The following is a 26,570-nucleotide window of genomic DNA, read 5'->3' as shown; positions in this document are numbered from 1 at the left end:
ATATTAATAATTCATGTATATTCCTCATAACCAAACAATGAACTGTTCTCTCACTTCCCATTCTATTCAACGTGTCCTTATGGTCACATACATTCTGTTCATAGCATAGTTATTGTTGCAATATTCAAAGGGCTATTACAGCTACAAAAAAATAAAATAAAGATATATAAACATAAAGATACAAGACATCATAAAAAACACCTATAAAAAGCATTTGAAGCTGGGGGCCTCATTGAGCACGTGAGGAGTCACCGTTTTGAATAATACCGTCCACTTTGTCTCTTTTTGGAGGAGACATCGTTTAATGTCTCCTCCCCTAATCCCTAATCTCACCCGATCTATCCCGCTCTGTAGGATACAACAGCTGATGTGATTTATGTAAGTAATTCATCAATACTTGGCGCACTTATTTGGATTTAAAAAGGGGCTTTGGGCTACACATCACTACTTCCTGACGAAGCAGAGGCGAAACGCACGTCGAGGTATTCTTGCTGACTTGCGCTGCTCTGTACACCACCAATCATGTCCTGTGGTATGTATTGTACATAATATTGTGGCAACTTGTGACAAATTTTGGTCACACTGTTATTGGCTTTCCTGTCTAGGTTGTGGGTGGTGGCTTTGGGGGGTTTCTCACCTTTCTTTTACTTTTCTTTTTTCTGTTTTTCATTCTCCTTTTTTCTGTTTTCTCTATTTCTTCCCCCATATTCTATGTCACTGGATGTAAGAGGTATGGGGCACTGTATTTCTGTAGTGATGGGATCAGGGGCGTAACGATCGCGGTGCGACCACGACCGGGGGTGGAGGCGGGGTATGGGTGTGGCTGGAGGTGGAACATGGGCATGGTTGGAGGCGGAACATGGGTGGGGCCTGGAAGGGGGCCCTTGATCTATTTTGCCCGGGGGCCCTGAGGGTTCTCAGTCTGTCCCTGATATTGTGGCAACTTGTGACAAATTTTGCTCACACTGTTATTGGCTTTCCTGACTAGGTTGTGGGTGGTGGCTTTGGGGGGTTTCTCTCCTTTCTTTTACTTTTCTTTTTTCTGTTTTTCATTCTCCTTCTTTCTGTTTTCTCTATTTCTTCCCCCATTTTCTCCGTCCCATTGCTTATTCTTGGGCTCATGCTGTACCATTGTTCTGGGCAATACTTATCAGGAAGTGTTATTACACACTTCCTAAATGTGAACTTGATATAGGTATCTACCCGTACTGAGGGATATACCCATGCAGGCAGTAACAGGTAGGCCGCTTTGTGATATTCATGTTTTATAGTGTATATTCTTTGGAGATGGTGACACTTGACTTGTGGAAGATCTTTTTGGGGGTAGTAGCAGCATAGGTCAGGTGATTCTGGCACCCTTATACAGCTGTCGTTTTCCTTTCATTATTACGATTATATTGTTATATTTTGTGTACATGGATTTTAATGCAATAAAGTGGATATATTTTTGACTGAGCAACATTATAGGTAGATGTCTGTGATGAGACAGTCCTTCTAAAGTAGGGATGCCCAGCCTGCGGCCTTCCAGCTGTTGTAAAACTAAAACCCCCACAATGCCCTGTTGTAGACCGATAGCTGCAGATTGCCCAGGCATGCTGGGAGTTTGCAACAGCTGGAGGGCCACAGGTTGGGCATCCCTGTTCTTAAGCATTTATCCAGTAACCAGAGTCTGTATATCTGAGGTTCCAATTTCAGCTAGGTCCATAGCTGTATTCTATTCTCATGACTCTACAACTTAACCACATTGCGCAGCATTTGATGCTGTGTATGGGTTATAGAACTAAAGTTACATTCTGTTTATTGTGGTTTACATTTTTATTCTACATTCTATTTGCTTGTTATGACTATAAGTAGCTAAAGTATTTGTATCTGTATTGTCATTCTTTATTTCCAAGAGAATTAGGATCATTTGTACTCCAACTGAGGCCTGCACATTACACGTAATGCCCTACATCCATTTGAGCAGGGAGGTAGCCACATAGACACAGTCACTCACCGTTATAGTGTGTAGTTAACAGGAACATCCAAGCTAAAGTACTGGGATTATGTACAAATTCATTAGTCTTTGAAACCCACGGTGTACAGATAGAGACCATAAGAGGAACACCCTCAGGCAGCCTGTGGCCAACCACTGTATTAGAAGGTCTGTTTACTCTTTTTTTCCTTCTCATTCTTCCATTTTTGTTGCATCGTTATTCATAGTTTTGTCTTCCCGATTTATTTAATAAAATGTAACCTCTTCTTTAAGCTATGGTGTGTTCAGGGTGATGTGCAGTGTTAGTTTTCCGCCACACATAGAGTTTTGCATTTAGGCCAAAAAGTTTGCTATGTCCCCTACGTGGCTTGTGGTAAACTGCAAATGGGACTTCTTATGGCTTGCTTTCAAAAATGGCTTTCTTCTTGACACTCTTCCATAAAGGCCAGATTTGTGGAGTACACAACTAAAAGTTGTCCTGTGGACAGATTCTCCCACCTGAGTTGTGGATCTCTGCAGCTCCTCCAGACTGGCCCTGGGCCTCTTGGCTGCTCCTCTAATTAGTGCTCTCCTTTCCTGGGCTGTCAGTTTAGGAGGACGGCCATGTCTTGGTAGGTTTGCAGTTGTGCCATACATACTCCTTCCGAACAGTGCGCCGTGAGATGTTCATAGCTTGGGATTTTTTTTTATAACCTAACCCTGCTTTACACTTCTCCAGAACTTTATCCATGACTTGTCTGGTCTGTTCCTTGGTTTTCATCATGCTGTTTGATCACTAATGTTCACAGAACAGCTGTAGTTATACTGAGAATAAATTACACACAGGTGGACTCTATTTACTAATTAGGTGACTTCTCATGGCAATTGGTCACACTGGATTTTATTGAGGGGTGTCAGAGTACAGAGGGCTGAATACAAATGCACCCCACACTTTTTAGATTTTTGTTTATTAAAAATGTTGTCATTTTCTTTTCACTTTCTACTTTGTGTTGGTTTATCACATAAAATCCCAATAAAATACATTTACATTTGTGGGTGTAAAAATGTCGAAAGTTCAAGGGGTATGAATTCTTTTTTAATTGACTGTATATAAAGAGAGTAAAAAGAAATAACATGTAGCATTGTTGTAATAAGTAACGATGTATAGTCTAAGATTTTTCACTGTTTTTATCCCACCAGGAGGTGTTGGTGGAGCTGCTGGAGCAATGTGTGGACAGCTTGTGGAAAGCAGAGAGATATGAAACCATATCCGAAGTGTCAAAGCTCCTGATTCCAATTTATGAAAAGAGGCGAGAATTTGAGGTTTGTGATGAGTTATTTATGTTGCAAGCACAACCTTGGTTTATTTGCTTCTAGAACGTCCAAAAACTTGAATGGAAAAGCCATGCACATCAACAGCCAACTCTACCTTCAAGCTCTGTCTGGAAGACCAGCCACCCCACCTAACGAACTTTTCTTCCACTGAATAAACCCCCACCTGACCGTCTATGAATGTCGATGGTGGGAAAACTCCTAAAATGTCATCACTGATGTGATACAGCTGTAGTAGCACAAAGTTTTCTTGGTTACTGTAAACACATGAGAAAACTGTGTGGCAGCATTTCATAGACGTAGAGCCTGTAGAGAGGTAAACCCAAACATAATAAGGCTCATGGATTAAATCTGGAATGTGACTAAAACTGAGAAATGAAGAAACGAAAGCATTACATAAGTCAGGCTGTATTAAACATTGTGATATTTGTACACAGGGCCTCTAATGATTGTTGTTGATACATGGTAACATGTAAAGACAAATGTTTAAATTATATTAGAACTGGATTTAGAAGTCAAAGCTTAGATATAGCTGCATGCCCAGGCTGCCTCACCACTGCAAATTTCTTTATGCATCTAGTCATATATGCAGAGTGGATCCAGCAGGAAGGAAATGTATTAGTGCTTCCGTTATATTTTCCATTCATTTTGAATCAACTTCCGACTTCTGCAAAAAAAAAAATAATATATAAATAACTGCACTCAAAAAACTAAATGTTGTGTGTGATAATACCCTAAATTTATTCACACATTATCAGGAGATATAATTGTGGAACAGCACAACGCAAAGACAAGATGCTTCAGATATATCAGTCAAGCTGACAGATTTTCTATTTGAAGTGTAACTGTAATATGTTTTTTTTATGTGTACGGATAACTTATTGCTGCAGCTCTGTACCTTCCCAGCCTATCTTTGGATAGTATTGGGAAGATAAGGAGAGGAGCAGGGCTGCAGTATGCAGTACTGACAGTAAGTATACAGGAACATAGAAACTACTGGCGCTGATCGCTGCAACCCTGTACTTATGTTCCCAGTACTAACCAAAGACATCTTGGATTGCTGACAGCGATCAGCACAGGCAAAAGATAAGCAGTCGGCAAGTAAACTGTATTACACATTTAGGTTGGCAGCGCTAGTGTGGGAAAGAGCCATCAGAGGCAGGCTGAGAAGCCTTGGTATCATGCAGTTATCCTCTCCATTATGTTAGCACAATACAGCAGCCTGCATTGTGTATTTCAGTGCAGCTTTGCATATTGAGAGCAGAGGAATGGGGTGCAGTAGGAAAATGAAAAATGGTATTCTGAACTTCTTACATTCAGTAGTACTAATGTATCCCTGCAGATAATAGTCAAAGATCCCTTTAGGCCTCTTTCACACAAGCGAGTTTTCGTCAGGGTGCGATGCGTGAAGCAAACACATAGCATCCGGACTGAATCCTCACCTATTTATTTCAATGGGTCTGTGCACTTTTTTTCTTGCATCATTTCTGCGTTAAGGAAAAAAATCGCATCATGTTCTATAGGCCTCATGCACACGGCCGTTCTTTTGGTCCGCATCCGAGCCGCAGTTTTTGTAGCTCGGATGCGTACCCATTCACTTTAATGGGGCCGCAAAAGGTGCAGACAGCACTCCGTGTGCTGTCCGCATCCGTTGCTCCATAACGTGGTCCGCAAAAAAAAAATAACCTGTCCTATTCTTGTCCGCGCTTTGCGGACAAGAATTGGCAGTTATATTAAAGGCTGTCCGTGCCGTTCCGCAAATTGCAGAACTCATACGGACGCCATACGTATTTTGCGGATCCGCGATTTGCAGACCGCAAAACACACAACGGTCGTGTGCATGTAGCCATATTCTGCGTTTTTCACGCAGCTCTGGTTCTATAGAAGTGAATAGGGCTTCAGTGTAAAACGGAAGGCATCCGGATGCAATGCGTTTTTTACTGATGGTTGCTGGGAGATGTAGATTGTTATTCTTCAGTTTTTTTCATGAGCGCGAAAAACGCATCAAAAATTGCATCCCCGAGGCAAAAACAGAAACATTGAACGCAATCGCAGACAAAACTGATTGAACTTGTGTGCAAAACCATCACTTTTTTCCTTAACAGACCCTGAGAGAATCTGTAATGCTCGTATGAAAGAGGCCTAAAAGAGGGTTTCTGAGACCACCATATTGATGACCTATCCATAGGATAGGTCATCAGTATGCAACTGATAGGAGTCCAACACTTGGCACTCCGCCAACCACAACTCCATACATTGTGTAGTTGCCCAGTTAAGGTTTTTATGGATATGCAATTAAACCTTAAAGGGGTTCTGTCACCTCGTTTTAGGTTATAGAGATGCGGACATGCACGGCTAGATCGCCGCTATCATGTCCGCAATATACCGGTCCTATAGGGCTGTGTGCTTTTATTTAGTTTAAAAAATGATTTTTGAGATATGTAAATGACCCTGGTAAGGTGCCCAAGGGGCTGTACTAACCTTCTTGGTGCCCAGCCACGACCCCCTGTGAAGGAGCCCAGCACCGCCTGCGTCCTCCGAATCTCCTCCTTTCTTCACAGTTAGATTGCCGTAATGTCGTAATGCGCGAGCTCACGCATGCGCAGTTCCTTCCCTGAGGCTGATGCCAGCACAGGGAAGGAACACTATACCGGAGGACACAAATTCGGAGGACGCAGGCGGTGCTGGGCTCCTTCACAGGGGAACGTGGCTGGGCACCAAGAAGGTTAGTACAGCCCCTTGGGCACCTTACCAGGGTCATTTACATATCTCTAAAATCATTTTTTAAACTAAATAAAAGCACACAGCCCTATAGGACCGGTATATTGCGGACATGCTAGCGGCGATCTAGCCGTGCATGTCCGCAGCTCTATAACCTAAAACGAGGTGACAGAATCCCTTTAAAGAACATGTTGTTTCTCTGCAATAAAATGATGCCCTGTGAAGCCCACTTTCAGCCTGATATTTTCCGTAAAGTCAATGTGCGAATGTATAACCTGTTTGCCTCCTTTTTGGTGACCTAATTTCTTTTTTAATCACTTAGAAACTCACACAGCTCTACAGGACTCTCCACAATGCTTATACAAAAATTCTGGAAGTCATGCAGTCTGGAAAGCGGCTTTTGGGAACATACTTCAGGGTGGCCTTTTATGGCCAGGTAAGACAAATATAATTATGGTATCATTTATCATTGAATTTTTAAATTGATGTCAGCTTGTAAGATTAAAAATTATATAGTTACATAGTTAATACGGTTAAAAAAAAAAGACATAAGTCCATCAAGTTCAACCAAAGGATAGGTGGGGACAGGAATCCTCAAGTAAATCAACAGCTTTGGGAAATAGCAGTCTGCTATTTAAAAAAAAATAAGTTTTGGCTCCATTTAGTCATAGGTATTAGGCTTTTTTCATACTTTTTTCTTCAGCATTTTAATCCACATATAAAAAAACACACAATTTTTTCAAGCATTTTATTTGTGGTGTTCAAATGGCATTTTTCTACATTTTGAGGTCCTATAGGGAAGGCTGTGGTTAAAATGCCAGGAAAAATGGCACACTTAGGCCTCTTTCACACGGGCGTTGCGGGAAAATGTGCGGGTGCGTTCCGGGAACACCCGCGATTTTTCCGTGCGAGTGCAAAACATTGTAATGCGTTTTGCACTCGCTTGAGAAAAATCGCGCATGTTTGGTACCCAAACCCGAACTTCTTCACAGAAGTTCGGGTTTGGGTTAGGTGTTGTGTAGATGTTATTATTTTCCCTTATAACATGGTTATAAGGGAAAATAATAGCATTCTGAATACAGAATGCTTAGTAGGTGATCAATTGAGGGTTAAAAAAAAATAAAAAAATTAACTCACCCTTTCCTCTTGTTCGCGTAGTTCCCGGTCTCTTCTTTACTTCTTTAATGATGAGCTGTGGGCTAAATGACCTTTGGTGACGTCAGATCACATGCTCCAATCACATGGTCCATCACCACGATGATGGACCATGTGATTGGAGCATGGGATCTGACGTCACCACAGGTCCTAGCCGGTAGTTCATCTTTTAAGAAGTAAAGAAGAGACCGGGAACTACGCGAACAAGAGGAGAAGGTGAGTTAATTTTTATTTTATTTTTTAACCCTCAATTGATCACCTACTAAGCATTCTGTATTCAGAATGCTATTATTTTCCCTTATAACCATGTTATAAGGGAAAATAATACAGTGAATAGACTGTCACCTAGCAACCATGCGTGAAAATCGCACCACATCTGCACTTGCTTGCGGATGCTTGCGATTTTCACGCAACCCCATTCACTTCTATGGGGCTTGCGTTGCGTGAAAAACGCAGAATATAGAGCATGCTGCGATTTTCACGCAACGCACAAGTGATGCGTGAAAATCACCGCTCATGTGAACAGCCCCATAGAAATGAATGGGTCGGTATTCAGTGCGAGTGCAATGCGTTCACCTCACGTATCGCATCCGCGCGGAATACTCGCCAGTGTGAAAGGGGCCTTAGAGAATGCTTAATTTAAAATGTACCTTTTGTAACACACCCTACTCCTTTGACAAGGGGAAACACCTCAATTTATTCATACATTTCTGTCAGGAGAGACGACAGATGCTTTTTAAATCAGGCAAATGTCCTTCAGCTTGTTGAGTGGCCGCCGCCGATAGATAAGTTGGAGTAATAACACTTCACCTAGAACATTTTCAGAGCACATAACTTTGTAACGTGGTTGTTCGAAGAGAAAAATCCAATGATTGGTCTGTGACTTACCAATGATCTTTTTTTCCATAAAAGGCACACATTTGCAATACCAGCAAACTATTACGGGGTAGAAGGTGTCATCAGAAGATGAATGCTAAATCTGTACTTGTGCATAGAAGTAATGACTGTAGAGGTCACACAGTGAATGTCATTTATAATTGTCGCAATGGGGGACCAAAGGGTTAACTTCATAGTTCGTAATAAAGCTTTATCTACAACAAACAGAAAGGTATTACGTAGGGCATAATGCAACTCACATTTATTGCAACGCGGTCTTGCTCGAGCAGGTGAGGAAGTGGTTTTGCATAGATTATTTCTACAGTCACTGATATTTGATTAATATATTCTCATTATAATATCCACTATGGGTGTTTTGACTATGGTTAAAGGAGATGTTTACTAGATTAAAAATTCTGTTTTGAACTTTTTATTTTTAGTTTTTATTTAGTTATTTTTGTTACAGACTCCAAGTCCTGAAACAGTTTAATGGTAAAATCCTGCCACCACTAGATGGAGGTTAGGGGCTCGCTGCATACTATTTATACATTGAATTCAGTGATAATAACCCAGTATACAGTGAGCTCCCCCTAGTGGTGGCAGAATGGTATCAGTTCACTGGCTATGCAGGGATGCATAGCAGAAAACTAACAGCTATGATGACATTTAAAGAAATTAATCAGCACTACGTTTTGGACCAAAAACGACATGGTGTTAAAAGGTGGAGATTCACTTTAAGTTTACAAGTACTCAGTTATCATCCTCCTGTGGTTTTCTGGACATTTTTCATACTTAAAGGGGATGTCTCACTTCAGCAAATAGCATTTATCATGTAGAGAAAGTTAATACAAGTCACTTACTAATGTATTGTGATTGTCCATATTGCCACCTTTGCTGGCTGGATTCATTTTTCCATCACATTATACTGTACACTGAGCGTTTCCAAAGGCTACAACCACCCATTAATCCAGCAGTGGTGGTCGTGCTCGCACACTGTAGGAAAAAGCACCAGCCTATGTGCATTCCCACGGTCCCGGCCACCAGAGAGGCTGACGCTTCTGCCTTTGGTCTGCAAGCATGACCACCACTGCTGGATTGCAGGGTGGTCGTAGCCATGAAAACGAGCAGTGTATAATGATGTGATGGAAAAATTTATCTAGCCAGCAAAGGAAGCAATATGGACAATCACAATACATTAGTAAGAGCCTTGTATTAACTTTCTCTACATAAAAACTGCCACTTGCTGAAGTGAGAGACGACCCCTTTAAACAGGAATTGCTGATTCTTATGTAGAAGAGAACGAGCCCTTCATGGCTAAGGCTCCATTCACACGTCCGTGGTGTGTTGCGGACCCGCCCGGCACCCCTATAGAAATGCCTATTCTTGTCCGCAAGCTGCGGACAAGAATAGGACATGTTCTATCTTTTGCGGAGCTGCGGACCTGAAGATCGGGGCCGCGCTCCGCAAATGCGGATGCTGACAGCACACTGTGTGCTGTCCGCATCCATTCCGTCCCCATAGAAAATGAATGGGTCCGCACCCGTTCCGCAAAATTGCGGAACGAATGCGGACCCATTTGCGGACGTGTGAATGGAGCCTAAATGTGTGGTGTTTACTTCCAGGCACCCACACAAAGAAGGATTTTTGTGTCCACCCAGTTACACGCATTTGACCTAGACTGGATTTAATTTGCACTGACTTAGTATTAACCTTGAAAATATTTTTTTTCCCCCTTTCATCATATTCTGACCCTATAACTTTTTTGCAACCCTGTGTGAGGGCTCATTTTTGAGGAGTGATCTGTATTTTCACTGATACCATTTTGGGGTGTGTATGACTTTTTAATCACTTTTTATAAAAAAAATTGTGGGAGGTAAAGCAGCCAAAAAATGCAAATTGGCCATTTTGACCTTTTTTTTCCATTTCGTTGTTTGCTGTATGGCATAATATTTTTATAGTTTAATGGTACGGGCGTTTTCGCACACTGCGATGCCTATGATTTGTATTTTTTTGTTGTTTATGGATTTAGAATTAGAATTTTTATATTTTTTTTTATTTAAAAATTTTTTTTTTTATTGTTTTTTATAGTTCCCAAAGGGAACTATAGGCGGCTGGCGCCATCTTTAAAGTCGCGGCCAGCGCCATACATGTACTGTTGGGAAGTTGTTAAAAAGGTTTTCTGTCTGTAATTCGGTATCCCCTGCTCACAGGATTGGGGGTAACTATTAGATTGGTGGGGGTTCAGTCACTGGGAACCCCACCAATCATATAAATGGTGGCCCTGTTCCCTGAAATGAATGAAGAGACTGGTCAATCATGCACCCTGCCATTCCATTCCTTCTCCATGGGACTGACGGAAATAGCAGAGTGCCTGTACTAAGCTGTCCCCGCACTACCAGCAGCAGCAGGGCACATGCTCGACCAGCCGCTTCATTCATTTTGGGACCCCCATTCTTATGATCAGTGGGAGTCCTAGCGGTTGAACCCACATCAATCTAATAGTCATTTACTATCCTGTAGATAAGGAATAACTTGTTATAACCAGAATACCCCTTTAAGGTGTAAGAATGTGCACACGAGTTCCAAAGTACACATTCTGGTTTTATTTAACTGAATCATTGCACAAATGATGCAGGAAATGAGCAGAACTTTGCTGACCACTCCTTAGTCAATTCATATGAGTGTTCTAAGAATACATAAAGGATTACAGGGTAAGGCCACTTTCACACGGTCTGAATTTGACCAGGAGCGGGTCCAAAACACAGAAGAGGCACAAATCTTTCCATTATACCATTTTTCTGTAGGTTGCTCTCCTGGTTTTGGCTCACAAAGGCCTCATGAACACGAACGTTGTTTTGGCGGCTCGGATGCGGACCCATTCACTTCAATGGGGCTGTAATAGATGCGGACAGCACTCTGTGTGCTGTCTGCATCCGGTGCTCCGTTCCGTGGTCCGCAAAAAAAAAAAGAACCTGTCCTATCCTTGTCCGTTTTGCAGACAAGAATAGGCAGTTATATCAATGGCTGTCCGTGCCGTTCCGCAAATTACGGGAACACACACGAACGCCATCCGTGTTTTGCCAATCCGCAATTTGCGGACCGCAAAACACACAACGGTCGTGTGCATGAGGCCAAATACTGATGAAAATTACTGACCAAATATTGACCGTGTGAGAATGGCCTAAGGATCGGAACAAAAACCCCAAAATAACAAGGGGAAATGGGAACCTAACCTAAGGCTATGGTTAGATCTGAGTCTTCCATTTTTCTGTATCAATAACTAAAAAAAATAAAAATACAAATGGAACTATAGTGACTTCCATTGGGTTTCTGTTCTGATTTCTACTTGATTTTTTGCAGCCTGATGCAGTTGTCATCGGGCTCATTCCTAATTTTCTACTGCAAAACCATCAGTGGTCAACAGTTTTTACCATCAGTACTTTTGTAAGAAATAAGTTCACCAAGAGCTTTTACTTCTTTTTTTTTTTTACGTTTGACATGAAAAAGGGGCCATACCCAGAATATACTGCAATTTTGAAAAATAAAAATAAAAAAAAACATGGACCCCCAAAAAAAGCTCAGCAAGTGAACAAAAATAGTACTACCAAAAAAGGCATGTTAGTAGTGTATTCTCGTAGATTTACAGTTAACATCTGAATATGGAGGTTTTTTTCCATAAAAACTGCCACAAAAGAAACACCATGAAAAAACATGCTGGGAAAAAAAGGCAAAAATCAGGAAAAATGCTACAAAAAGGCAGTGTGTGAAACCAACCTATTACTTACTGTATAAGCCAACAAATTACTTATCAGCAAACAAAGGCCGCCACCTTGAGCATCAGGGCATCCCACCTGTATTGAGACAGAGGAAAAGATAAATGCAGCACGGCGAAACAGTCATGGGTTACTCTTTATTTCAGCGAGTGCAAGAAATTACAGGATGTCATCCAATATACTAGAACCGCTTACGCATTTCAGATGTAAACCATCCTTAGTCATAGCCAAAAACGACTAAAAGCCTATGGCTAAAGATGGTTTACATCCGAAACATGTAAGCGGCTCTAGTACTGTATTACATGCTTGTTGAAATAAAGGAAGAACAACACAGGACTATTACACCGTGCTGGATTTTACTATTATTTATGAGTAGAAAAAAGTGCAGTCTCTTTGGTTGAATCCCCCGCGGCTCCCCTGCTAATGCTCCTGTGGTAGACCATATATATGTCTACACGACAGCGGTGATGGCTCGATGTACAGGCACATCATCGTTTCAGACATTCACTGCACGATCTTAAAGGGGTTCTCTCGGCTTTTAATATTGATGACCTATCCTCAGGTATTCCACATAGAATACTGCAATAAGACTACTGCACAAACCAATGGAGCCATAGAAAGCTTGGATGTGTTTGTTGCTCTCTAATCAGTTTTATGGGCTATAACCTGATGTTACTATACTAGAGGAAGACAAGGAAACCTTATTTAGCTAAATTGTAGGTATCTGAATTTCATAACCGTTTGACACATCTGTCATCTGAGATAAAAATGCCTTAGGCTTCGTTCACATCAGCGTTCAGCCTTTCCGTTCTCCTGCTCCGTTATAGGAGGAGGAGAATGGAAAGGACGGATTCGCCACATAACGGAGCCTACGGACCCCATAGACTATAATGGGGTCCATTAGGTTTCCGCTCAGAAGATGATTTTGGAGCGGAGATAAAAGTTGTGCAGGCAGGACTTTTGTCTCCGCTTCAAAAATCTTCCTCTGAGGGGAAACCTAACGAACCCCATTATAGTCTATGGGGTCCATAGGCTCCGTTCGGCTCAGTTATGTGCGGAATAACGGATCAGGAGAACGGAAAGGCCGAACGCTGATGTGAACTCAGCCTATTTTGGCAGATTTGGTCACATCCTGGAGATTACAATATCTACTATCTGACTCATTCTACATTCACACGACCGTAAGGTGTTTTGCAGTCCGCAAATTGCGGATCCGAAAAACACGGATACCGGCCGTGTGCGTTCCGCAATTTGCGGACCGCACATGGCCAGCGCTATATAGAGAATGCCTAAGCTTGTCCGCAGTTGCTGACAAGAATACGACATGCTCTATCTTTTTTGCGGGGCCACGGAACGGAACAACGGATGTGGACAGCACACTGTGTGCTGTCCACATCTTTTGCGGCCCCAGTGAAATGAATGGGTCCGCACCCGTTCCGCAAATTTGCGAACGGATGTGGATCCATTTATACGGTCATGTGAATGCACCCTAAGGAGAGCTTATCAGCTCCAGAGGTTATGCATTCCATGCTTCCTGCAGATCGCTCTCCATCTTGATGGGTCTGTTACAGTGCATCAGCTGAAACAGACATATTTGTTTCCTCCCTTTTATTTTGAAGCTTTATTCTGAGTGGCTTTTTTTTTGTTTAGTTACTTCTACATAATAAATTTCCTTCCTCTTTTGTAACAAAGACCCTGTGACGGTGTGTTTGTTTTTGATGATCTGATAGTATTGCGGTTCGGCATTGTATGTGAAGTGGACCATGAAAAAGAACACGATTATTCCCACAAGCTAATAGAGAAACTGTGGGATTTAGAGTTAGTTATTGTAATTAAAGGGGGGGGGGGGGCCTTACTTGTTGTTTTTGGCTGATTTTGAACCGTTAGGCTTCTAGTCATTTCCTGTTGCTTGAATGGCACCAGTCGCACAGCGCTGTGCAGAAATTGCCATCCCTTCCATAGCTCCGTCAGCAGAAAAAGATTCAATCCAAGAAAGCTATTTGTTCAGATGGGTTTTTTTGTCACACGTTCTGGGGTATATTCGCCCCATTCCTCAGACAATGAGATCAAATCCTATTGATGAAGGGGATTTTAAAAGATTCGATAGATGAGCTTTTTAATATAGATTAAAAAAAAGCATTATTTAACCCTTTGGGTGTCATACTATTTAATTTGCTTACTGCCATATGTATGTATCTAACTGTAAATGTGTATAGAAAGGCCACTGTCTATCTACCTATCTCTCGATTTGTAAAGCAAGAGCTACAAAGGCTACTTTTATCAACAACACCGTTTTCTTCCAATGCCTTACAGCAATGTTTTCCAACCAGGAGGTTTCCCTGAATCCAAGAGTTCCTTAGAACATGGTCATCCCAGAAGACAACTGTGGAATGTTGGATTGATCTCAACCTACACAAACAGCAAATGCTTTAAGGGTTTACTATTGGTGGCCTATTCTCAGGATAGGCCATCAGCATCTGAGTGACAGGATCCAATAACCCCCACCCCACGATCCCAGTGCCGTCCATTGTGCAGTGGGTGTAGCTGGTTACTGCAGCAGTGCTCCCATTGAAGCGAACGAGGAGCTGCCTATTCCCGAGCCAGAGATGAAACAGTGGATCGGCATGTGGGTGGGGTGTCAGACCCTTACTGATCAGATCTTGATAGGCCATCAATAGTCAAGGAGGGAATAACCCTTTTAAATTAGGGAAACCGAAAATAAAATTCTTGACACATATCCCAACATCAAGTAGGGATAACTGTGACGCAGTGACATCATAGCACCGACAGTTCAGGAGTCCAGGCATCTCATAGAAATGCAGGCCTAAAATAGTCTGTAGCCTTTCAGAGTAAATGGCAGAGCAAGCAGGGGGCTAGCTGATCCCTTCTCGCATTGTATTCAGCTGTATCTGTATATGCACATGTAGTTGAAAGTGGCAGTTGCCCAGAGATGCCTTGCGCACACCCCTGAGTAAAATGACGCCTCTAGTGATGCCCCTTCCATATGTCTTTATTGAGTCATCTTCTACAGGGGATCATAAATCGCTCCTATAGATTCCAAATATATTTCTACGTGGTTTCTCTAAGTAATCATAAATATGTTTTCTCTTTAAAGGGAATGTGTCATCAGAAAGTAAATCAGAATATTTTTGGGTGGGTTTTTCATTCTAATCACTGGAGTAGATATCTAATGTAGGTCACTTGTACATTTTGTTTCATAGACTGGTATGGATTGAACAAAGTCATCTTATCATCATTCAATGGTGGGGAAGTTATAGGGGTTCTACCATCTCAAATATTGGGGGCATATCGCCAGGGTATTCCACCAATGTCTGAAAGTTACTCATACTTAGAACGGAGCCGGCAAAGTCCCAGAGGGAGCACCGCGCATGCACAGCTGCCCTCCATTTATTCCTATGGGAGCGCGAAAAAAATTGAAATGAATGGAAGGTGCTCCATGCAAGAGCAGCCATCACTCCTTTCACTTCTATGGGGCCGATGTAAAAAGCCAGCGCTCAGCTATTTTTGGCTCTCCCATAGGAATGAATGGAGGGCTGCTGCGCATGCGCGGTGCACCCCCTAGAACTTTGGCAGACCTGCACCTATCAGACATTGGGGGCATATCCTAGTGATATGTCCCCAATCTCTGAGATGGTTCAACCCCTTTAATGACATCTCTATTGTACTTATGGAGGACTAGATAAGGCAAGATAGCAACTGTGTACATACAAATTATTCCCTGTATGGCTTGGATCTCTCTTTCTGCTCCCTGGTTTCTGGGGGGAAAGGGGCTGTGGACTGTGAACAGAGGGAAGGATCAGGGAACCTGACATTTTTCAGCTGATCCTTTTGTTTTCCCACAATATAAGCCACCACCAATGCCAGAGGTGCTGAACCAAGCATGGATGTGTATAGAAAGATGCTTTCTTCTCTGATCAGACACTTCTCTCTTTAACGGTTACACTATCAATAAAATCTACCTTGTTATCATCACTACTGTATTTCAACAGGGTTTCTTTGAAGAAGAGGATGGCAAGGAATATATCTACAAGGAGCCAAAGCTGACAGGACTTTCTGAGATATCTTTACGACTACTAAATCTGTATGGTGACAAATTTGGCACAGATAATGTGAAAATAATCCAGGATTCTAACAAGGTATGTGGATGTATTAATTGTGAAAGAAACCTAATGAAAGAAAAATCTGAGAAAATGTCCCAGTGTTTTAATATCATAGTTTTAAAGGGAATCTGTCACCATGATCTTGGACTATTATCTGCAGTACTGCACCAGGAGTACTACAGATAAAGGGGTCCAGATTGCTACTTTTTATTTTCCTACTGCCCCCCGTTTCCCCCACTGTCACCGTTTAAAGCTGCGCTGAAATACATTATTGGAGCTGGGATTGCTGTGTCTTAATTACCATGTTAACATAGCGCAGCAGTCCTGTATATTTCAGTACAGCTAGTCCAAGATTGTGCCGACAGATTCCCTTTAATCAGTTCTGCATGGCAATCATACAGTAGGTAGACACAAAAACTATTTTTCTTCTTTTTAATACTGTCCACTCTAAGGGTCCATTCACACGTCCGTAGTGTATTGCGGATCCGCAATACACCCGGCCGGCACCCCCCATAGAACTGCCTATTCTTGTCCGCAATTGCGGACAAGAATAGGACATGTTCTATTTTTTTGCAGAGCCGCAGCCCGGAAGTTGGGGGCCGCGCTCCGGAAAAGCGGATGCGGAGAGCACATAGTGTGCTCTCCGCATCTCTTCCGGCCCCATAGAGAATGAATGGGTCCGCACCCGTTCCCGATAATGCGGAAGGGATGCGGACCCATTTGCGGACGTGTGAATGGGACCCTAAGGTCTGTACTTCTCTTGCTAATGCTTCCATTCTAGGTTATCATATGTCTGCAGATGTTTCAACCATTTTTGTAGTATTTTCTTTGTATAATGTGCTACAATTGTTACAAATCATTTTTGTTCTCACAAATTAGCTACAGAGGAGCTCCTAAAATGTGTGTTGGGAATGATAGCTTTTATAATGCTAAACATTGTTTTCATCTGTATTTCATTAGTATAAAAAGTTCTTTCCAGATTATCCCCCATTTTAACTAGTTGTGCATCCAAAAATTAAAAGGGTTTTCCAAGATTTTAAACAGGTTTTTCAGTTCCGTCCTGGCCTCCACCAATTCAGCAGCCACAGCCTGAGCTGGTGTTTGCTTATGAGTCAATTCTATGCGGGACAACAGGTCATCTACAGCTTTGGAGCGCAGTCTTTTGACATGTGAAGAAAAAAGGGGTAGCAATAGCGATTAAAAATAGCTTAGCTTTTCAACTCATTAAAGAAATAATAGACAAAGTTTGTAACATTAATAATAAAATATATGCACTAGTCACCATATGTGCCCCTAATCACCAACAACTTCCCTTCATTAAAGATTTATTATCAAAGATATCCAGCATAAAACAGGGGTCAGTGCTTATTTGCAAAGATTTTAATTTATCCCCGTCGCTCATCATGGATAAATCCTCCCATCCAGACTCTAGTCACTCGTCTCCATTTGCACAGCTTCTCCTATCAGAAGATCTGTATGATACAAGGAGAGTACTTCATGCCTCCGAGCGTGACCACACATTTATTCCCATCCACCTAAAACATACTCAAGAATTGACCTCATTGTCGTAGATAAATGGTTTTTGCAAAAAATTTAAAAGGCCAGCATTGGTTTAATAGTATGGTCGGACCATGCACCAGTGTCATGCCAAATTTCAGAAGACTCTAAGAATTACCCTTATTCACCCTGGAGAATGAATAGTTGCTTATTAACGCACCCTGACTATAAAAAACAAATACAGGATGACCTTTTTTAAATTGCACTGCAGATGTTTCTAAGTAAAGCCATAGCAGACCTGGAACACTCATAAACTTAAACCATCTCCCGTAACATACAAACAACTCCAGGATCTAAGATATGAGCTATATCAACTATACCAGCACAAACATGAACACTATCTGAGAAAAGCAAAAACACGCTTCTACTGGTAGGAGAACCAAGCAGCGTCTATGCTCACTAATAAGATAAAAACTAGAGCTGCTAAACATAAACTACACTATGTATATGATGACCAGCACAACAAGCAGCAAAATCCCACAGATATAGCCAATGCCTTCGCCTCCTACTACTCCTTACTTTATGATCTAAAGGATGACCCTTCCACGCCACAACCAACTAGTGATACGATCAAGACTTTTTTTAAGGAGATTTAGAAATAGCAAAAGAAAAATTAACAAATCGAAATAAACCCATAGACTCACAGAAAATATTAAAAGTGATAAATGCGGCAAAAAATAATAAATCTCCTGGACCCGACGGTCTGTCCAATGAGTATTTTAAAACCTGCTATGACATCCAAGCTCCTTACATATTAGCAACCTTTCAGCAGATCTTCAATACAGGGGATATCCCTGGTGAAATGTTACAAGTGACTATCATTACTCTTCCCAAACCAGGAAAATCTCCAGACCTACCGGGCAACTTTAGGCCCATTTCTTTATTAAATTCAGATCTTAAAATATATTCAAAGATTTTAGCTAACAGAGTCTCACATTGTCCCAAATCTTATTAATAAAGACCAATCTGGCTTCATCAAGTCTAGGCAAACTATAGACGGAACCAGGAGAATAATTGATCTTATTCATGTGGCTGAGACTGATCGGATGCCTTCTCTGCTATTATCACTGCATGCGGAGAAGGCATTCGATCTCATACACTGGGGATATTTGTTTGAGATGCTCTCTAAATATGGGTTCGATGGTAGTATTTTAAATGCAATCAAGCTTCTGTATTCTCAACCCTCAGCATCAGTATACAGGTGAAACTCGAAAAATTAGAATATCGTGCAAAAGTTCATTTATTTTTCAGTAATGCAACTTAAAATTAGAATATTGTGAAAAGGTTCAATATTCTAGGCTCAAAGTGTCACACTCTAGTCAACTAATTAATCCATACCCCCTGAGCAAAGGGTACCTGAGATTGGGACTTTGGGGTTTTCATAAGCTGTAAGCCATAATCATCCAAATTATAACAAATAAAGGCTTGAAATATCTCGCTTTGCATGTAATGAGTCTATCTCATATATTAGTTTCACCTTTTAAGATGTATTACTGAAATAAATTAACTTTGCACCACGGGAGAAATGACCATTCAGGCACTCGGGCATGGACTGAGGGCCTGCGGCTACTAGGGGGCCCCGTGAGAGGTGGGGCGTTTGGGTCGGCCGCCCCGGGCCCGGCATCGCCAACCCAAACGCCCACAAACTACGGCGGGGCATGGAAGCGCAAAGTTCCCTGCTCCGCCAATCACCGCTAAGCCTATGCAGTAGTATTCCCGGCGCAGGCAGGCGCGATAACGTCATCACGCGGCTGTGTCGGGACACAGCACAGTGACGCGCGACTGCCTGTCTTCTAGTGAGCTCCAGGAGTCTAGGACACAGGTAAGTATTGGCTTTTATTTTAATTTTTTGGTGTGCCAACTTTGGGGGACATTACTGGGGGGCACAGCAGGCGAGGATACATATTACTGAAGGGACAATGAGGGCAAATTACTACATGGGGCGCAAACTACTACATGGGGGCAATGTGGGGAGAAATTAATACTGTGGGGGCAGTCTGGGACACAGGGGCCCCATAATCTCCTATTGCCCGGGGGCCCCCATGAGTTGTCAGTCCGCCCCTGCTTTGCACTATATTTGAATTTTTTGAGTTTCACCTGTATATCTCTGGAATGATATCTGACAGGTTCTCAATAAGTAACGGCACAAGACAAGGTTGTATCTTATCCACTATTTTTGCCCTTGTGATAGAACCACTAGCTGAAAAAATCAGAACGCACCCATTAATATCTGGAATTAGTGTTGGTTATCATCGCCATAAAATTGGGTTGTTTGCTAATGATATAATACTAGTGCTCACAGATCCCCTTAACTTCTTACCAGCAGCCATGCTAGTGTTAGAGATATTGACATCAATCTCGTATTATAAATTAAACGTCACTTAATGCCAAATCCTAAATTTGGGATTAAATCAATCAGTAACCACCTGACTGAGAGCTACAGTTGAAACCAGAAGTTTACATACCCTATATAAAAAGACACATATGCATGCTTTTCTCAATATCTGACATGAAATCAGAATAAACCTTTCCTGTTTTTGGTCAATTAGGATTACCATAATTATTATTATTTACCAAGTGCCAGAATAATGAGAGAGAGAGAATGTTTTAAGGCATTTTTATTACTTTCTGCAAAGTCAAAAGTTTACATACATTTCACTAATATTTGGTACTATTGCCCTTAAACTGTATGACGTTTTGGATATTCTTCCACAAGCTTCTCACAATAGTTGGTCGGAATTTGGGCCCATTCCTCATGTCAAAACTGGTGTAACTGAGCCATGTTTGTTGGTCGCCTACCTTTTCAGCTTTGCCCATACATTTTCAATAGGATTGAGATCAGGGTTTTGTGATGGCCACTCCAAAACATTGATTTTCTTATACTTAAGCCACTTTGTAACCAGTTTGTCAGTATGCTTCGGGTCATTGTCCATTTGGAAGACCCATTTCCGCCCAAGCTTTAACTTTCTGGCTGATGTCTTGAGATGTTGCTTAAGTATTCCCACATAATCTTCTTTCCTCATGATGCCATCTATTTTGTGAAGTGCACCATTCCCTCCTGCAGCAAAACACAACATGATACTGCGACCCCCGTGTTTCACAGTTGGGATGGTGTTCTTAGCCTTCCAAGCTTCTCCCTTTTTCCTCCAAACGTAACGATGGTCATTTTGGCCAAAAAGTTCAATTTTAGTTTCGTCAGACCACAGGACATGTCTCCAAAAATGTAGGTCTTTGTTCCTGTGTGCATTTGCAAACATAAATCTGGCTTTTTTATGTTTCTTTTGGAGTAATGGCTTCTTCCTGGCAGAGTGGCCTTTCAGCCCATGTTGATATAGTACTCGTATCACTGTGGATATTGACACAATCTTACCAGCTTCTGCCATCATCTTCACAAGGTCTTTTGCTTTTGTTCTTGGGTTGATATGCACATGTCGGACCAAAGCACGTTCATCTCTGGGACACAGAACCTGTCTCCTTCCTGAGCGGTATGATGGCTGGACATTCCCATCTTGTTTGTACTTGCTGATGAGAGGATTTTTGCTTCTTGGAAATTGGAGATTTATGTATATCTCAGTTTTCCATCCCTTCTATTCTATTCCTAGCATGTTGCCCTTGTTTCCCATATAACCCGATTATTCTGTGTATAATTACACCTCTTCCAGTCCTTCATATATCCCAGGAGCAACACACAACCCTCGCAGATACTTATATAGAAAAATAGTTTACTGATGACAAAGCAATGGACATTATAGAGATGACAAAGCAATGGACATTATACATAAAGATACAGATAACACAATACATAGAGGACACCACCACACACAGCCACCTCCATTCCTGCCCACCCTGGATGCTAAGCAAATGTGGCTAATAATGTGTATGTATATACAGTATATCCAGAGTCCATCAATTTACAGTCTACTGGATCTAATCTTCTAACCAACTCACATCCAGTACCTGACCATTAGTACATGTACATATAGAGACTCATGTATAAACAGCATATATAATCTGATGGTAATACAATCGCAGACTACAAATATCTACATGTACACATATAAAGTCTACTGGGATATTATACCTATATACATACCCACATAAGCACACATATAACTTAGCTTGCTCCTGAACTGCTGTTCACTTAAGGGTGTCTAGGAAGAGAAGAGAGAGCCCCACTCCCAACTTTCAGCTACATGTTCCTGTGTCCCAGCCCCCCTACCATAGACTCCACCCTGTGACCACCCAAATATCTTCCCCCATCTCTTGGACAAGAGAATGTTGTTCAACTGCTTTTACAATGTCCCCTTCCTGCCTTAGATATGCTAACAAGGGACACAATACTACTGGCCATAGTGAATAGGCGGAATACCACTGGGTCAAATTATAAAGGCATATTTGTGTGGTCATCAGGATGAGGTTCTGGCTGAAAGCCATATTTCCCTTAACACTTGCATATAATTGTTTGTACAGATGAACGAGGCACCTTCAAGTATCTTGAAATTGCACCCAAGGTTGAGCCAGACTTGGCTGCAGGACTTTCCTCTCCGAACGACACCGAACGGACCTAATTATAGTCTATAGGGTCTTTAGGCTCCGTTATGCTCAGTTAGGTCTCAGTTATCTGCGGAATCCGTCCTTTCCGTTCTCCTGCTCCTCAACGGAGCCGGAGAACGGAAAGGTGAAACGGTGATGTGAAAGGAGCCTAAACTTCTGGTTTCAACTGTATGTACCCCCTTCAGTGGGATAACCAATATATCACCTACTTGGTGTCACGAACAAGCGGGTGTGAACCCACTGTGCCACGTATTCCACCTCCTCTAAGGGCGTTGTCTAAGTGTACCCCTCGATTCTTCACAGTACCCCTGATGGTGGGGATAGACTTTCCCGAGGGGAATGCCAGATCGCTACCTCTTGAGGACGGTAGGCACACCAGGCAGCTGGTCCAGGCGGACCAGGAGATACCCGAGTAGGTACCAGAAGTACAAGGGTAGTCAGGCAAGTGTGGTTAAAAAAAGTTAAAAAAATAATAGAAAATTGTTTCAAATGTAGAGGTGAAACTCGAAAAATTTGAATATTGTGCAAAAGTCCATTTATTTCAGTAATACAAATTAAAAGGAATTGCATTTATGCAGCTTAAAATTAGAATTTTGTGAAAAGGTTCAATATTCTAGGCTCAAAGTGTCACACTCTAGTCAGCTAATTAATCCATATCCCCGGAGCAAAGGGTACCTCAAAATTGTGACTTTGGGGTTTTCATAAGCTGTAAGCCATAATTATCCAAATTATAAGAAATAAAGGCTTTACATATCTCGCTTTGCATGTAATGAGTCTATCTCATATGTTAGTTTCACTTTTTAAGTTGCATTACTGAAATAATTGAACTTTGCACAATATTCAAATTTTTCGAGTTTCACCTGTAAATGTACATATAATTCAGTTTGTCCAAAGCTTTGAGACACTGACTTCTCCCCAGTGGGTACAGATTTGCTGTGTTATTTATAGAAGGATTTGCGCTGATATTTTCCATAAGGCCGGGATGATTAGTAGCAGCCAGGGACACTTTATCTTACAGTACAAACAAAACATCTATGAACTCTTGGTAGTGAAGATGTCGAAGAGCATATACAGTCCTGATCAAAAGTTTAAGACCACTTGAAAAATGCCCAAAAATTATATTTTACATTGTTGAATCTTAACAAGGTTCCAAGTAGAGCTTCAACATGCAACAAGAAGAAATGGGAGTGAGACAAAACATTTTTTGAGCATTTAATTAATTGAAAATAACGATTAAACTGAAACAGGCTGTTTTTCAGCTAATCCAAATTTTAGGACCACATGCCTTTAAAAGGCCAAATCTGTGCAAAGATGTTGATTCATTGTCATTTTCTGTCAGGTAGTCACACGTTGTGATGGCAAAAGCAAAAAAACTCTCCCTTTTTGAACGTGGTCGGGTTGTTGAACTGCATAAGCAGGGTCTCTCACAGTGCGCCATCGCTGCTGAGGTGGGACACAGTTGTACAGTCATTTGGAATTTCTTAAATGATCCTGAGGGTTATGGAACAAAAAAGTCAAGTGGAAGACCCAAAAAAATTTAATCAGCACTGAGCCGGAGGATCCAATTGGCTGTCCGTCAAGACACTGGACGATCCTCGAACCAAATTAAGGCCCTTACTGGTGCTGACTGAAGCCCCATAACCATCAGACGGCATCTGAGACTGAAGGGCTTCGAAAACAAAAAACGTCTTCGAAGACCTCGTCTCCTTGAACGCCACAGAACTGCTTGTTTGGACTTTGCAAGAGAGCACCAAACATGGGACATTCAAAGGTGGAAGGTTTTATTCTCTGCTGAGAATTTTTTTTACCTTGATGGTCCTGATGGTTTCCAACGTCACTGGCATGACAAGCAGATCCCACCTGAGATGTTTTCTACGCGCCACAGTGGAGGGGGCGCCATAATGGTCTGGGGTGCTTTTTCCTTCAGGAAGTGCAGGGGCGTCAAACGTTATGTCCAGATGTTGCAGAGAGCATTCCTCATGACTGAGGGCCCTCGTCTGTGTGGTAACGACTGGGTTTTTCAACAGGACAACGCTACAGTACACAATGCCCGCAGGACAAGGGACTTCTTCCAGGAGAATAACATCACTCTTTTGGCCCATCCTGCGTGTTCCCCTGATCTAAATCTAATTGAGAACCTTTGGGGATGGATGGCAAGGGAAGTTTACAAAAATGGACAACAGTTCCAGACAGTAGATGGCCTTCGTGCGGCTGTCTTCACCACTTGGAGAAATGTTCCCACTCACCTCATGGAAACGCTTGCATCAAGCATGCCGAAACGAATTTTGGAAGTGATAAACAATAACGGCTGAGCTACTCATTACTGAGTTCATGTTTGGAAATTGGATTTCTGTTTTGGGGGGGTTTAGTTATTTTTTTGGAGGTGAGGTCCTAAACTTTTGATCAGCTGAAAAACAACCTGTTTCAGTTTATTCGTTGTTTTCATTAAATTGAATGCTCAAAAAATGTTTTCTCACTCCCATTTCTTCTTGTTGCATGTTGAAGCTCTACTTGGAATCTTGTTAGGATCCAGCCATGCTAAATATGATTTTTTGCCATTTTTCAAGTGGTCTTAAACTTTTGATCAGGACTGTAACTTTATACTCCAGTTTTAAAGACAGATACATTGTTATAATTATGTAAATATGGAAAGTAAAAATGAAACGTGGGGGGGGGGGAATAATTTATGTTTGGGCCTCTTACTCCTGTGGTGGAAGAATAGTAATCCTGTGCAGATTACCAATGACCTCCCATGTAATCCAAGCTACTGTACCATTTTAAATCTTGGATCTGGTTGCTATATAATGTTTAACCCAAGCAGCCCTCACAGGGCACAGATAACATGTAACTTTCTTTACACACATTCTTCAAGAGGCTGCATGGTTTTCTTGTGGAGCTTATACCATGCCTGTATAACTATGTAGAGACAGATAGAGTCTCACATGACTACTTGTGAATAAATGGCGGCTGCCAAACTGGACGTCGTGTGTTTGTCGGAACCACAGCTTGTAAAAAGGGGCAAAAGGGAATTCTGCATGCCTTCGTAATGGTGATTGTGTATGCATCGGAGTTAGTCTGCCTGTACAGTGTAGATGGCTGTCAGACAAACACTTGTTTGGCAGCTATTCCATCTGACCTCCCCCACCCCCTGCATTTGGCTCAGCCAAGCATGCATGTGTTGTTAATATGGAAAGAGAAGTAAGCCATTTATCTCTCTTGAGAACAAAATAAATAAATAAATTGACATGTTGAAATCCATCAAGGAACACCCATGCAGGTTAGTGATTGGTCAGTCTCACTAGAATCAGCAGGAGCCACCAGCATTCATCTAATGTGTATGAGCAACTTTAGCTTTTGAAGTGTATCTGCCCTAGACATGAGATCTTGAAAGACACAGTATTCATATATTACACTACAGCTTCCACTCGCCCACTCCTTCGTCCCTCTCTTGGTTGAATTTGGTAGACATTAGATGGAAAACAGAAGTGCTACAAAGTTCACATGTCTACCGCACATATCATAAGGGTCCATTCACACGTCCGTAAGTGTTTTGCGGATCCGCAAAACACGAACACCTGCAATGTGCGATCCGCAATTTGCGGATCCGCACATCACAGACACTATAATAGAAAATGCCTTTTCTGGTCCGCAATTGCGGACAAGAATAGGACATGTTCTATTTTTTTCCAGGAACGAAATTGCGGATCCCGAAAAAACGGATGCGGATCCCGAAAATGCGGATCCAGGAAATGTGGATTTGCATCCGTTCCAGCCCCATTGAAAGTGAATGGGTCCGCAAATTGCGTAACGAATGCGGACCCAAATTACGGACGTGTGAATGGACCCTTAGATGACGAATTTGGTGTTAACACTTGTGACCCTTTTTAAGGAGTCATATAGATATGGATGCTCTTTAATATTGTAAGTAATCTGTAAAAGCAAAGATAAGTTATCTCCATTAGTTCTTTCAAAAACAAGACCATTTGAATTGCTTGAAACTCAATTTAAAGGGATTGTCCACTTTCCCAACAATTTTCAGAAACACCATACACTGACATGTAATGGCATAAGAAACTGTAAAATGCTTCAAGGCTTCAATAGGTGCAGTGAAGTGTTCAGTCCTCTACGAAATGGACATAGATGTCTGCTTCTGGTGCCAGAGATCCTGCCACACTGATTGGCTGGGGTGCAGGTTGCCTGATCAGAAAGTAATATCTTATCCTGAGGATAGGTCATCATTTAATAAAAGGTGGTCAATCCCTTTATACACTCACCTAAAGAATTATTAGGAACACCATACTAATACAGTGTTGGACCCCCTTTTGCCTTCAGAACTGCCTTAATTCTACGTGGCATTGATTCAACAAGGTGCTGATAGCATTCTTTAGAAATGTTGGCCCATATTGATAGGATAGCATCTTGCAGTTGATGGAGATTTGAGGGATGCACATCCAGGGCACGAAGCTCCCGTTCCACCACATCCCAAAGATGCTCTATTGGGTTGAGATCTGGTTACTGTGGAGGCCA

At 41.8% G+C, this 26,570-nt stretch overlaps 1 protein-coding gene across 3 annotated transcripts in view; it reads left to right on the top strand.

Annotated features, from left to right (window-relative positions):
- Positions 1-26,570, top strand: part of DOCK11 (dedicator of cytokinesis 11) — a 291,743-nt gene that overhangs the window by 249,569 nt on the left and 15,604 nt on the right. For 2 of the 3 annotated variants that reach the window (XM_040406100.1, XM_040406099.1), the window contains 3 exons: positions 3,155-3,277; positions 6,330-6,443; positions 15,822-15,968. In XM_040406100.1, the coding sequence (XP_040262034.1) occupies positions 3,155-3,277; positions 6,330-6,443; positions 15,822-15,968 (384 nt within the window). Of the gene's footprint in view, positions 1-3,154; positions 3,278-6,329; positions 6,444-15,821; positions 15,969-26,570 lie in introns of those variants that run through there. The other variant, XR_005774010.1, reaches the window with a different exon arrangement.

This window comes from Bufo bufo, chromosome 8, assembly GCF_905171765.1.
Source record: "Bufo bufo chromosome 8, aBufBuf1.1, whole genome shotgun sequence".
Taxonomy (NCBI): Eukaryota; Metazoa; Chordata; class Amphibia; order Anura; family Bufonidae; genus Bufo; species Bufo bufo.
Note: the sequence above shows the minus strand (reverse complement) of the source record. Positions and strands in the feature narration are given on the sequence as shown.